A 14,855-nucleotide genomic window follows, 5' to 3' on the forward strand; every position below is an offset into this window, starting at 1 on the left:
GATATTTATGTAAAGTGAAATTTGAAACATGGAAACATTTTATGATACAGAATACATTTGCACTTGGTTTCTAACCGTTGCCGAGATGAATATGTCGATGTTGGTCTTCTTGGTTAAAACGCCATACGGACCGACTTATAAACGTTTCGGGGAACATAAAGCCTGCATCTCATCTGTGTATTTCTTAGAAACGTACAAGTCCACACGACCTAACCGCAACATTTTTACCGCAGTGAGAACCTCATGTCTCAAAAGGGGTAATAACTTTACTACATGTAGATTCATCGCATTAATTCAGCAATGTTAATCAGCCTGTAGAACGTGGAGCGCTACTAGCGGTAATTTCTGTTACTTCTAACAAAAGTTGATGGCCCACGTTGGCCAACTCTGTGCACAGCACAGAATGTTGAATTAATGTATGTTGTCACCTGTAGATTGCGCACCTACTTGAATTAAATGCTCTCTTGCGGCCACTCTTGATACCATCAGCCAACGTAGCCATTTTACAACAAAATTATTTAAATAGGTGGTCTTATTTGCAACTGGAGGGCATTTAATTGTTTTGTTTTCACTCGAAATACTTTGTGCTGTTCCACATGAAGGTTGGCGGCGGTGTTTCATAAAGTAAAATAGACTTCGCGCCATTTTACCGAAATGGAAGAGGACCGAACATCGGAAACTGTCGTAATGCCGGACATCTCCGAACCACTAACGAATGAATCCGAGGAACATGGAGTTTTGACTTCGGAATCACATCAAACTGTGACACCGGTTGCAGTTCCTGTGGCATCAGTTCCAGTTTCGCTACCAGTTGGTTCATTAATTGGAGTTGCAAGTGCTGGTACAACATTTAATGTTATCACACATGATCAATTGCAGGTTCGTAAACTACGGTAAATGATCTTTACTGGTTCTGTGTGTTGTTTTTCCAGGGGATTTGAGAGATAGGTGGGATATGTTGGCACTCCCGATGAAAAATCAATAGGTTATGGTCGTACCATTGTGCATTTGGGAGTGAATCAGAATGTAGCAGCGCATGCAGATGTTCTTATGTCAGTTTTCCAAAAAACAACATTTGAACTTTTAGCGGAAATCTGTGAATGTGTGTAGCTAATTTAGATCCGGCAAAGAAATACTTAAAAATTATAGTAGGGCATAGTAGTTGTAGTGTTTCTGAATTATAGATATTTCTAAGACACCGAAAGTACTTATTTTTTTCGTTATGTGATGTGATGAAGACTACAACCAGGGGAATTAGCAGTCACAGACTTGTGATGGCATTAGATATATAAATTATATTTTAACATTTGAATATCTATGTAAAATAAAATGGTACTCTGTTTAAAAACTGAAATTACAGTTTCCTGCTTATGCTCAGTTCAAGCCGCATGTGCTGTGTGTGGACAACAGTTTCATCTGTGACACACGGCAGGATAAGGATTCAGAACCACTGCGCACCTGGGTGAGGTCTCAGGTAAGATTTTTATACATGGGATGTAGATTAAGGAAGTACTTGTTTTGAAGTAAAAGCAGTTTGATGGAAACATTTTACAGTTATTTGGAATAATAGCTTTCAAGTTTCTGTAGGAGTTAAATGGATACATAGTTTATGTGCATTCCATATATCCCAATTACTAGGCTGTGAAACAAGTCAGGGTGCAATAAACACAGTACACTAAAAGATAGAACAATAAATAGTTTCTGTATTGATTGATTTATCCTAGTTCATACAATAATTAAAACTAGCCGTCAATCACAAATATAATATTATTAAAAGATTAAAATATCATTTTACGTTCCCTATCGAGTACTCAATTTACATGTGGAACTTACACGACATGTTTCGGCTATATATAGCCATCATCAGGTGTTATGTATTTAAACTTATCACTGAATTACTGATTTTATACTGATTTTAATGATTTTTAGTCTTTATTTTCTTATGATGTTCTTGTCCTTTATATTGTTTCTTCATTCGTTGTAGTATCACAGGTCACTAATATGTTTGTAGTTTTTCGTATTTCGTAGTGATGTCAATATTTAGTATATGGACTGTGAAATAAAGGTTTCAAATTTATCAATGAAAATTGAATATAGAAAACAAAATAAATAGTTGAAATTAATCATGTGAACTTACCCAAGAAGTAATATCGTATTCGTATTATGAGAGATTGGTGATGTACTGTACTGTATTGGATTGTGGTGGTTACCGACTGCGGTGTTAGTGGGTGAAAGGTGATTTGTCAGGGATTGAGGTCAAGGTACTGAAGTGGTTGTTAAGTACAATAGCACTTCAGTACCTTGACCTCAATCCCTGACAAATCACCTTTCACCCACTAACACCGCAGTCGGTAACCAGCCACGATCCAATACAGTACAGTACATCACCAATCTCTCATAATACGAATACGATATTACTTCTTGGGTAAGTTCACATGATTAATTTCAACTATTTATTTTGTTTTCTATATTCAATTTTCATTGATAAATTTGAAACCTTTATTTCACAGTCCATATACTAAATATTGACATCACTACGAAATACGAAAAACTACAAACATATTAGTGACCTGTGATACTACAACGAATGAAGAAACAATATAAAGGACAAGAACATCATAAGAAAATAAAGACTAAAAATCATTAAAATCAGTATAAAATCAGTAATTCAGTGATAAGTTTAAATACATAACACCTGATGATGGCTATATATAGCCGAAACATGTCGTGTAAGTTCCACATGTAAATTGAGTACTCGATAGGGAACGTAAAATGATATTTTAATCTTTTAATAATATTATATTTGTGATTGACGGCTAATTTTAATATATTTTTAATACTATATAAATCACAATATGACGCATCTACAATATCTTAATAATTAAAACACACTCAAGAACAGAACTTGGGAACAGTTTCAAGTATTATTGAAGCTGGGTGGTTTTCTTCATATTCTTTACTGTGGATTTTATTCCATTTTGGGTTAATTGCAGAATGGAGAGCTGAAGGCAACACATATAGTAATACAAAATGACTCAGGTGGTGGTGATGATCCTAACACCCCTACTGGCACTCCTAGCACTCCCTTGGGACTGCGGGGGGAAACAGTCCCCAGTTCATGGGCAGAATCAGCTAACATGCCTGTTCTACCTGTGAGATGTAAGGTAATGTAATGTAAATGTATATATTGCACATTTTTTGTCTTTCAAAGTTTTCTCTGATATTCCAGATCTTTCACAAACAGGTCATTATCACATCTGCATTTATGAAAGGTTTATAGAAGGATGACACTTTTGGGAACGTAACCACAGGTTGTTGCCTGTGTGTAATGTTTTTGTGGCATACATTGTATTGTTAACTTCAAGAGTGGCAATATAAGGTGGAGGAAAATACTACCCATGTTTTCTCAAACCTAAATATAAAGAAGGTGAATCTTGTTAATAAAATATTTTCTGTTGAAGATTATTATTTAATTTGTACTGTGCTGACAGGTACTGTAGTTATATTAGTGAACTTGGCTTTTCTCATGTTTGGGCCTACATTTATTTATTCATGATTTAAGTATCTGGATGAAATTTTAAAATGCCACTTATCGATTTATATGTGTTCAGTGCTTTTGAATTTTTTATGTTATGATATTCTGCACAGCCGTTATATACTCTCACTTAAAAACAATAATTCTGGCACTTCTTTTGTATGGTTGTGAAATGCAGTGTATGGAGGCATAAATGTCTGGAAGCAATATATGTGGGCTAAAAAGGGATGAAATGTATGAGAATTGCTATTACATTATGAGGAAATTTGTGGTTTATTGCTAGAGTAGTGAAATCTGGGAAGTTATTATAGGGAAACATGTAGTTTGGAAAGTGGCCTCTTGGTAGACGAAGAAAGAGATGGGAGGATAACATTAACATGGATCTTTGGAAAGAAGGATGTGAGGATGTAATGTGACTGGAACCAGGCCAGAATTGTTTCCAGTGGAGATACATTATTAGTAGTGATGAATATTCAGGTTATACTGTCAGAATGTTTGTTACTCACTGTGTTGAGAATCTAACAGAAATACCACTGAATGTCTGTAGAAGTCTGTACCCTATTGTTTTGTACATTTTTGTTACTCTGTTGCATTAGTTTTTATATTTCTTACAAACAACATCCATTTTCAGTGTTATGTTACTGAGTCTGGAGTATAAATAAACATATCAGTTACTGACTAAATGTCAGAACTTTAATTTTATGTACATTATGTCTTTATTTACACCTGTAACAAACTAATTGCAGAATACAAGTGCAGAGTTGCACAAGAATCGGTTTGGGTCAGGTGGACGAGGACGTTGCATCAAGTTGGCTGATGCTTGGTATACTCCTAGTGAGTTTGAAGCACTTTGTGGTCGAGCATCTAGTAAAGACTGGAAAAGGAGTATAAGGTTTGGTGGCCGGAGTTTGCAGACTTTGGTAGATGAAGGGATCCTCACGCCGCATGCCACGAGCTGTACCTGTTCAGCGTGTTGTGATGATGATACAGCAGTGAGTACTGTTATTCTGTGGAGCACTTCTTGTTTGTTTGAAGTTTGTTCCATTTGTAGGGAAATCACTCAGAATCTGTGGTAGATTCATTGGTTAAGTTATTTAATTGTGAAGGGCTTAATGATTTTTACTCTTTACCAGAGATAAGTATGATCAAATCAAGGAGAATGAGGTGAATACACATTTTTGATCTCCTACATACATGTTCCACTCATCTCATCTGTTTTAGTTTAATTGTCCTAAGAATATTACATGCAAAGTACAAATTATGAACTGATAAAATATAAATGGAAATTTATTGCAATGCATTTATTTCATGCAAAATGAACTGTGCATTTCTGAAATCAATTTTTGGGAGGAGTCAACATTTCAGTCATGTTATTTATTGGAGTATTCCAAAACACAAAAATTATGCTTTTAAATACCTTAAACTTAAACAAAGATGTGTTTTGGGACAAATTTCAAAGAATAAATACTTGAAAGATGTATCCTTATTCTACAGACCGGACCAGTTCGTCTTTTCACACCATACAAGCGCCGCAAGAGGAAAGATACATCAGATGGAGAGGGGGGGGCGCCACGCAAATTGAGAAGTGCGGTGTCCAAAGATGGCAGTAATGGCGAGGATAGTGATGCAGGTAGTTATATAGCAACCACTCTACTTCTGCTTGTGTTGTTTTTGTGTTCTTCATATTACAAGTTCCTCTCTTCATGTTTCATATCATTGCAGTGTCAAATCTTTGTCTTTACAGAAGCAACAAAGACTGTAAGGGGCATTTTATATTGATAGTAATATGATTATTTATTTTCAATAAGCACTTTGTACTAAATACAAGTGCTAATAAAATACTGGTAAAGGTACTTTAATTTTGCATGCACTCCTTATAATGCAACAAAGATTAAATACTTTTTAATTCATCACTGACTTGATTCACACACGTATTACTCTTTATTTGATGTTTTAAGATGTGGTCAGGCTCGTTCTCTGTGCTGGCTTGACAGATTGATTTAACGTATTATTTTGAGCCTTCCCAGTGATACATGAACACAGTAACATAATACAGTTGTACTGAAATTTCTGCTTATTGTGCTCATACTTTTCCAAACTATTTTGAATATTTCAAGGATATATCTTATGTTTCTAATAATTATGCCAGATGTCACTGACAGGAGAATGATAAGAATTTCAGAAGTTTTTAATTTCTAATTCAGCTTGTAAGTTCTGGGCAGCACACGTACAGAGGACATATATAATATTCTCATGGGTGCATTTGGCATTTGATACTACTGGTTTAAATGTGTAAACTGTCAAATACTAAGTTTTAAAAAGCAATTTAAACCAAGGTAATTTTTATATTATGTTTTGTAATCTGTTCCTTTCCTTTTTTGCTTTTGTAAGTACAAATTATCCTATTGTAAGGGGGTTTTTCTTAAAAAATATAATGATTTACCGATGACTGTTATCAGATCCGATCGCTGTAGTGTCTGGTGACAACAAACCTATTGGTGGTACAGGGGGAGAAGATTGGCAGAATTCTGCCTATGTTCAGGGTCGTTTGGGTGATGCAATGGTGGTGGCATCATCCCCAGCCTCAGCAAACCAGCAGCAGTCAAGTTCATTATCCCCACCTGAAGGGTCTGCTTCACAGTCTGGTACACGAACTGATGGCACAGAGTTCCAGACTGTCCCATCACAAACATCATACATCGACACTTTCAAAAAACTTGAGGAGGTATGTAGTGTGTGGGTTGAGGTTTTAGGTCATAATTTTTGCTTCATTTTAATGCGACACAGCTTCTATCTTGTATTATTATGTTACATTTTCATCTGAATTTCATAATCCTTCTGTATTCTTTTAAAATGCTGTTCTTAATCATCTTCATATTTCTCATTTGATTGTACATCTTATATTTTCTAGGTCTTTGTATCTGATGATGAAGTCTTGATATAAATTCTGTTATTAATTTTGGTAAATTTCTCTCCATGAGGCATGAAAGAAGATGTCTGGATGAAAAGCTTCATTCAGCATAGCAGTGAATGTGTTAATTTTACTGTTTATTCTGCCTCTTGTCTGTCTCTTTTAATAAAAAAAAAGTAGGTGGGGTAAACATTGTCTGTCATTGTAAATTATGCTGTGAAATGTAGTATTCCTCAATATAGACTCTTCATGAGATTCACATTTTTGGACTAATGTAAGTCCTCACTACCTGTAGAGAAATTCCAGTATGTCTGTCAGGGATTGAATCTCGGTCATCCAGCCCAAAGCCACATCCTTCAACTAAGGGGTTTCAATTAATATATTTCCAGATATCAGGGAAGATATTAAAGTTAGCAAATCAGTTCCACCGGATGTTAGAAGAAGCTCGAGAGCAGTGCCACCGTGAAATTAATAATTTGAAAGAAGCCAAAGAGCAGGCAGTGTTGGCAGCCAGAGTTGAGACTCATGTTGCCTGTACCAGGTAACATAATTCACAGATTATTTGTGTAGCTTTCCTCCTCCTCCCCCTCTCCTTAATGCAATTGCCACTTTTTATATTAGGGATTACTGCTCTTCTGTGTGTAGTGTTCTTATGCAAAGTGCATGAAATGGATGCATGCTGGAGATTTTAGGTTTGAGTTTCTCATGGTGGTGAAGATGTTAATTATGGTCTTCTCACTTGTGACACCATGTGGTTTTATAGGTAATTACCGATGTTTCAGTGTGTCTACTCTCCGGGCAAACATAAAGGCGTTATGTTCCTCCAAAACATTAGTAACCACCTATAGGCTCAGACGTCACAACCCAGAAAACCATGATTGACACAGTTTGGGGAAGTTGCCCACAATTGTTTTTTATTGACATTTCCGTAAATCTACGAGGGTCGCTCATTAAGTAATGCCCCACATTTTTTTTCTCAGCCAATAATGAAGATAGAAAAGTGTACTTTTACATGCTTGAGATTTGATGTTTCCCGCGTTCGTGTACGGAGTTTCAAATGATTCTAACCGATAGCGGAGCTGTAGTGAACTGTTAAAATAGCGTCTGTGAACGACTCTCGTTACAAGCAACGAGCTGTAATTGAATTCCTTGTTGCTGAAAAAGAAACGGTGGTGAACATTCATAAACGTTTGTGTGCTGTGTATGGAAGCTGTGCAGTCGATAGGAGCACCGTTGGTCGCTGGGCTAAGAGAGTTAAAGCTTCAGGAAGTGAAGAAACCGAGCTCTGGGCGTCCTGCCACAGCCACCACTCCAGACATGTTGAACCGCGCGGATGCCATTATTCGTGAGGATCGGCGCATCACAACTCGACAATTGGCCCAACAGCTTTCAGTCAGCAATGGAAGTGTGATTGCAATTATCCAGGCTCTCGCATATTCGAAGGTGTGCGCAAGATGGGTTCCACGAAGTCTCACAGCAGACCACAGGATTCAAAGGAAAACGATTTCTTCTGAATTGTTGGAGCGTTTTGATGCTGAGGGAGAGGTCTTTCTGTCCCGGATCATTACAGGTGACGAAACCTGGATACACCACTTTGAGCCAGAGACAAAAAGGCAGTCAATGGAGTGGCATCATCCTCAATCACCGAGAAAGAAGAAATTCAAGACAACTCCCTCCGCCGGAAAAGTCATGATGACTGTCTTTTGGGACAGTGATGGGGTCATTCTTGTGGATGTGATGCCAAGAGGTGCGACCATCAATTCAGACGCGTACATCAGGACCCTGAAAACCCTCAAGAAGCGTTTTCGACGAGTTCGGCCTCACAAGCATCCAGCAGAAATTTTGCTCCTGCACGACAATGCACGCCCTCACACAAGTCTGAGAACCCGGGAAGAAATCACCAAATTGGGTTGGACGGTGCTACCCCATCCACCCTACAGTCCAGATCTGGCACCCTCCGACTTCCATCTCTTTGGGCCACTTAAAGATGCTATCCGCGGAACAAGATTTGAAGATGACGAGAGCGTGATTCAAGCAGTGAGGACATGGCTACGTGCACAGGACAAGAGCTGGTACCGGCAAGGCATGCATGCACTTGTTCCACGCTGGCGTAAAACCGTACAAGTTGATGGGGACTATGTGGAAAAATAGTATGTGTAAAGGAAACATTGATTTATATTGTCACTAAATTTGAGCCATCTTGAATAAATATGTTCTGAGGAAAAAAATGTGGGGCATTACTTAATGAGCGACCCTCGTAGTAGACAGCAGCTTCAACCTGGAGGTCCATCATCCTCAGTTATTCCTATCAACATTTGCGTAAACCGATCAGATCAGATCTTTGTACCTCTGGAAAATGGAAGTAGAGCCAAATCCTGAAATGCTGTGTATTTCATATATCCCTCAATTAATGTACATTGTCCAGTATAGTAAATGATGTGATGAATCATTGTCAAAGTACCCTCGTAGAATCACTCCATGTGATTATTGTACTTGCTGTAGAAATATGACTTTTGAAAGATCTGACATCATACAAATTTTAAGGATTATGCTAGTGTTGCAGTCGCCTCTAGGTTTGCATGGCTACCATGTTGGTGTTGTTGATGGTAGGGAATTAAAATACCTGGCTATAATGGCTTCATATTCATGCCTATATTCACAAAAATTGGCCAGGTTATACAGCATTTATTAACGGGGGAGAAGTCTCAAGCTCACATAATATTGCACATACTTAATCACAGTGTTCTTTTAAAGGGCGGTGTTTGAACAACGGGCAGGTGAAACTGCACTTCCTGTTCATGTGGTGGACAACCTTGAAACTGTAGGACTGCAACCAACTTCAGACGCTACCGAGAACAAGAAGGTTAGATTGGTATTTGTAAACTGCAAATGGGAAATGGTCATATGATTACTTAAATATGTGATTTCTTTTACCTCCTTTGATATTGTGAATAAGTTAATGAGTTGTATGCACAGTTAAACAATTTTGGCATGTTGGCACTGTTATTGCCTCTACCTTCTCAGTTTGTTCTGTCAGCCTGGTCTTCAACTTTTGTGAACAGTTCCAGTAATATCCAGTTGTCTGGGGGTCAGTGATCTTTGCGTGGGCAGGGTGGTGCCAGTTGCTGTTCAGTTTTTAACACACATTGAAGTGTGCTTACAGATATGAGTAAACCTCTCCAGTATCTGCCTGTTATATGCAGTATCTTACCACAAAGGATATTCAAACTATTCTAACGTCATGGCATTGTCTGTTACATTCGAATATTTTTGGAAAAGATGACCCTTGCACCTGTAGAGAAAAATATTCATCTGCTGACATTCTCACCAAGGTGGACTGCCTTATTATCTCTTCTTCTTTTTTTCTTAGGGAATTAAATTGGAGGGAATTAGTTGTTCCATTGGTTAAATTATTTAAAATGAATCTCCTCCCCTCCCCAACATTCTGTAAATCATAATTTTGCCATTTGCAGTGTGCCAACTGTAACCGTGAGGCATATGCAGAGTGTTCACTATGCCGACGCACACCTTACTGCTCAACATTCTGCCAGCGTAAGGACTGGGCGAGTCATCAGGTGGAATGTGTGCGCACTGCAACTGAGCCTGGTTCTATCATGCTTATAGTGGAAAGTTCAGAGCAGGTTCTCACATCTCAGCCTGAGTAATAACAAGGTAATTCCTAATGTGTGAATTGTGTGACAATGTCAAGTACTTGCTCCACTTGATTTTATTTCTAGTAAAGTTAACAAAAGACGTTAAACCACAGCATCTGTCATGCGGGAAACATAATGAAAATTACCACTGTTTAGTTTTTGGAAGGGAACGGAAGTATTGTCCCTCCCTGTGCTTAATTAAGCACGTACAATTAAGACATATAGCACCACACAGTCTTACTTAACCTTAACACTAGATGGAAATGAATTATCACCTTCATGCCCCAACCACATTCCCCATTCCCCTCAGCATTCATCACTTTCACAAAATATTAAATTATTGGTTTTAATTTATAGCCCTAATTTCTGTAATCTAAAAATGTGACTCTAATGTGGGGTTTAGTGCAGTGTATATACTGTGGAGTTGTAATTTTCTAGATTGACATTTATTTCCTTTCATCATCACATGATTTTACACACATTTTTTTTCCAAAAACCTTTGTAATTGTAAATTTTGGTGCATGACTTACGCAGGTATTTATAAAAAATAGTTGTGGAAGATATCGCTATCTGCTTTACTTGTACATAAAAGTGAAAGCCTTTTAGTTTTAAGGGATGCATCCTGTTGCATGTTGATTTTTGGTTGACAGTCTACACAAAAAAAATTTATTATAGTTTCAATGTTTTTTTAAGATCCACTACATATTTTGACCTTAGCTGGTCATTTTCATGTGGTCCTCTTTAAGTGCTCGAAAGTAATAGACATGCTGTTTTCAACAGAGTAAAACGTTGGTCATTATATTTATAAACAGACTCTCGATCTTGTATCACAACACAAAATGAAGATGATTCAGTAGTATGAATTATGCAATGAAATATGATTTATTTTATTTTTCTGTCATCAGACACCCTTCCAGTGAGTATATGCTGGTGTTGGTTTATGATTGTCTTTAATGATATTTCAGATTGACTCTAAGCACATCACTATTGGCTGGGTGCATGGTTTTATAGATCTTAACCAGTATTCATTATACAGAAGTTTTACATCACAGAATATGCATGGGGATATGGCAATATACTTTGGCTGCAAGACAATCCAACTTATTCCCTTTAAGTTAAGGATGTTATGTAGATGTACAAGTTTTAAAACTTTGTTTGCCATCTGTATTTACTAGGTACTCAGTACCTTCAGTGTTGTATGTGAGTAACAGGTTTTGCTCTCCTGCCATTATACAGATGTTTCACATCTAATTTGCCATACATGGAGGGTGATTAGGAGGTAAATTGAGTGAAAGATGTACGTAAATACAAGTTTGGTCCTATTTCCAACCATTGCAGAGCAACAGACGTTTTAAAATACTTTTGATAAATGGTTTTTAGTTGAAGATGTTACCACTGTTGATTCTTAGTTGCTTTACATTTTGGTCATCAAGTTATGGCTTACTCAGATCAGCACTATGAGAATCGTTTTATTGGTCATTGTAGTCCTATAACTTGGCTGCCGAAATCTCCAGGCCTAACTGCGTTTCATTTCCTTTTATGTTGTCTAATTGAAAGGTGACATACAGGACCAATGTACACATGAGGGAGGAACTCCCGTGGATTATGGATACACCTCAGATTGGTTTATTAGAAGCTGTTTATTAGAAACCTTATTAGGTATTTTGAACAGTTTTAAGACGTATTCATAAAATTCAAAAAATAAATTTGTCTGATTAATGCTCTTATTTATTTTTGCCAGTGTGCATCTTTAAATGATATTAGGTTTGCAGTGGTTGAAAATAAGACCAATATTGGATTAAGATTTTTACCCAAATTTACCTCCTGAAACACCCCCTGATGTCTAGCAGACTTACTGTGTAACTCTATGTAATTAAGGCTACAGTTTCAAGTCAGTATATTTTTATTGATAGTATTCATTCCCTCCCCCAATTTTGTGAGATAGCGGTGTTTTGTAGTTATACAATAGTGATTCTAATCCTTGAATGCAACATTCTCAAATAGGGCTGTAGTATTCCATTTGTTAACTAAAGGCGCGTTCTCACGAATCAAGTTTAATTGACCGATTATAGTTGATCAACAAAAGTTGAATATGACTTGAATCAGTTTTTGTTCACACATTTCAATAGAAACTGATCAACAGTTTCAGTTAAAAATGGCGTCGAAAGCAGTTGTGCGTGAAGTTGTACGGATAGTAACTGTTTTGTTAAAAGAAGAACTAAAAACAATTTTATTTAACATGAGCAAAAATCTTGTATTTGTAACACCATTTAGAAATAGATCCGCTCTTTTGTACCAAAACAGTTTCGGCACATATACTTCCTCTGTTCGCATTCGACTTCTTTTTTATTTGCAAACCAATGAATGTTCTTTTTTATACATCGTTCTAATCGTCTTAATTTTGTTCTTCAGATCAGCAATAGTAAGACCAGCAATTTCCATTTCTTTGACAATAGAACCCAAAGCATTTTCTCTTGCATCTTTATTTTTATATTTATCCAGTCGGTGGTTCCAAAGACAATCATGCTTATGATAAAGTTCTAAGAATTTTAGCATCACACTTTCAGACCACTTGAGGCTCATTTTTTTAACTAAAAACACAACACAAAAAACTAAAAACAAAACACATGCACGAGTGGCATGACCAGTTGAAAGCGAACTTGACAATCAACTGAAGTTCACACGTTTCAAGACAGGATTCAACTTGAAAGCAAATGGCGGATGACTCATCACTTGAACAATAAAGTTTGACTGGGTCAAACTTTTCTTGATCCACTAAAAAGTTGATCAACTCTATTGAAACAAAGGTTCTCACTACAGATTTTATTCAACTTTTGTTGATCAACTATAATCGGTCAATTAAACTTGATTTGTGAGAACGCACCTTAAGAAGCCATATTTAATCACCCCGGTTATTGTATGTTTTTATTTTAGTGTTTTGTACAAATGTTTGGCTTTATGCTATGTATATGTGTATTTAAATTTAGATTATAGAGTTTGGAGATAATAAGGATTTCTGTTGCTTTTTAAACTCTTTGTACCATCTGACGTCTATCCAGCATACTCGGATGCTGAATTTGAGTGTCTGATTCTTAATGTATTCCATAAATGTTGGTATGCACTCAATGACAACATTCCAAATGCTATTTTCCAATTTGAATAGTATGTGAACATAAAGATTTCTGTCTTCTGGGTTGTTGCGCTGTGCAGTCTGCTCGATGTTAACATTGACCAGACTACACAGCGCAACAACCCAGAAGACAGAAATCTTCATACTCATCGCCCTGATGAAGGAGGCAGTATGACCTCTGAAACGTTGGTTAACATCGACCAGACTACACAGCGCAACAACCCAGAAGACAGAAATCTTCATACTCACTGCTGTGAAAACCTCAAATCTTATATGTGAACATATTCTGGCAATATATATTTCCTTCTGTGCTTTTTCTGGCAAAACTTTGTCACATTGCTAAGCCCTTATTACTTGAATGCTGGATACTTATGTCTCTTAGATATTTTTGCAATTTCATGAAACTGAGTAAGATAGTTCACAATATATCAGAACTGTGAGTGGTCCTCCTTATATTTTGATTTGAAACATAACAGTTTAGCATATAAAATAACCTGTGTATGTTAGTTACAAGGTCACATTTTGTGCTATATACACACGTTTGTTAACAACTTGGTGATTTTTACTTTGTAACAGGACAGGCCTGATATTATTTATTTGTTCCAGAAATGAATAACAATTCATTATGAATGCAAGTCTCTTGAAACACAATAAACTGTACCCTTGTTCCATAGTTGACACTGTGACTTCAACTTGTATCTATAGCTGTTTCGTACAAAAATAGCCTAAGATTACCATTAAACTGACACATGTTACTGTAATTCTACAAGATTAAACTATATGTAAAAATAGATGTGTGGATGGAGTAATGTACCAATTATTAAGTTTTTAGTTATGTACTTGAATACAAAAATAGTTAGCTTTCCCAGACCTTAATATCCTCCACATTTGTAACACTAAACTTTTCTGCCTATGCTCTTGTTTACGCTGATCAAGTACTTTTCACTTTGGGAATTTTGTTTCATGAAAAGTTTTTGGGTATTATGTAATTTGTTGCAAAAATCCCGAAGCTGCTGAGGAGCTGCCATCATTTTCAGAGAATAAGTGCTGAGAAACTGACCAATCAGTTCGAACAGACCCCAAATATGAAGCTAGATCCACTACAATATCGCTGTTTCAAAATTTGTGTGCTAAGCATGGTGAGCATTGCTGCTGTAGTTTTAGTAAACATTATTACTAAATATCAGAAAGGAGTGTACTATACAGGTATCAAGTTATTTAATAATCTTCCACCAACAATTAAAAGTCTAAATTATGATATAAAGATATTCAAGCCTGCATTGAAAGATTACCTCTTTACTCACTCCTTCTATTCTGTACATGATTTCATCTCTGCTGAAAATGTTTAAGCTTTATATCCATAATCTACGTATATGTAAAGCAAGTTTTGTATTTATATTTAAAATTCTGAGGTTTATGTATATTAATTTGTAAAATTATTTTTCATACTTGTATTGTAGAATCTGAAATTTATGTACATTGATATGTGAAATACGTTCTTGTACTTGTGTTGAAAGTTTTGAAGTGTATGTATATTGTATGAAATGACATGTTCTACATCCTTAGGTTGAGTCCTAAGAAGGATCTATTGAATGTAAATAAACTCTACTCTATTGACTGAGCTAC

The 14,855-nt window shown here is 36.4% G+C and overlaps 1 protein-coding gene and 1 long non-coding RNA gene across 4 annotated transcripts; one reads left to right on the plus strand and one right to left on the minus strand.

Moving 5' to 3' along the window:
- Positions 1–467: 467 nt before the first annotated feature.
- Positions 468–14,850, plus strand: Deaf1 (deformed epidermal autoregulatory factor 1). 3 transcript variants are annotated; one of them, XM_022060057.2, is made up of 10 exons: positions 468–879; positions 1,361–1,474; positions 2,994–3,164; positions 4,282–4,527; positions 5,030–5,165; positions 5,995–6,260; positions 6,836–6,987; positions 9,201–9,309; positions 9,920–10,118; positions 11,065–14,850. In XM_022060057.2, exons 1-9 carry the CDS (start codon positions 655–657, stop codon positions 10,109–10,111), a joined length of 1,611 nt encoding a protein of 536 aa, XP_021915749.1. In that variant the 5' UTR covers positions 468–654; the 3' UTR covers positions 10,112–10,118; positions 11,065–14,850. The 3 variants fall into 3 exon arrangements, with proteins under 3 accessions (XP_021915749.1, XP_021915748.1, XP_021915750.1); XM_022060056.2 differs by having other exon boundaries at positions 9,920–14,850; XM_022060058.2 differs by having other exon boundaries at positions 1,379–1,474; positions 9,920–14,850.
- On the minus strand, positions 1,684–2,205 carry LOC147875009 (uncharacterized). Its single transcript, XR_015538062.1, has 2 exons — positions 2,138–2,205; positions 1,684–2,052 (listed from the first exon to the last, which is right to left on the minus strand). It is a non-coding gene; the product is annotated as an uncharacterized LOC147875009 (long non-coding RNA).
- Positions 14,851–14,855: the final 5 nt, after the last annotated feature.

The sequence above is a fragment of the Zootermopsis nevadensis genome, unplaced genomic scaffold (genome assembly GCF_977971745.1).
Source record: "Zootermopsis nevadensis isolate Lab colony 2312 unplaced genomic scaffold, Znev_1.0 Znev_ptg000003l, whole genome shotgun sequence".
In the NCBI taxonomy this organism is placed as follows: Eukaryota; Metazoa; Arthropoda; class Insecta; order Blattodea; family Termopsidae; genus Zootermopsis; species Zootermopsis nevadensis.

Coding starts and splice junctions, on each gene's coding strand:
- Deaf1 (XM_022060056.2), top strand. CDS start 655: ATGGAAGAGGACCGAACATCGGAAACTGTCGTAATGCCGGACATCTCC. Junction 4,528..5,029: donor GTTGTGATGATGATACAGCA/GTGAGTACTGTT, acceptor CTTATTCTACAG/ACCGGACCAGTTCGTCTTTT. Junction 6,988..9,200: donor ACTCATGTTGCCTGTACCAG/GTAACATAATTC, acceptor GTTCTTTTAAAG/GGCGGTGTTTGAACAACGGG.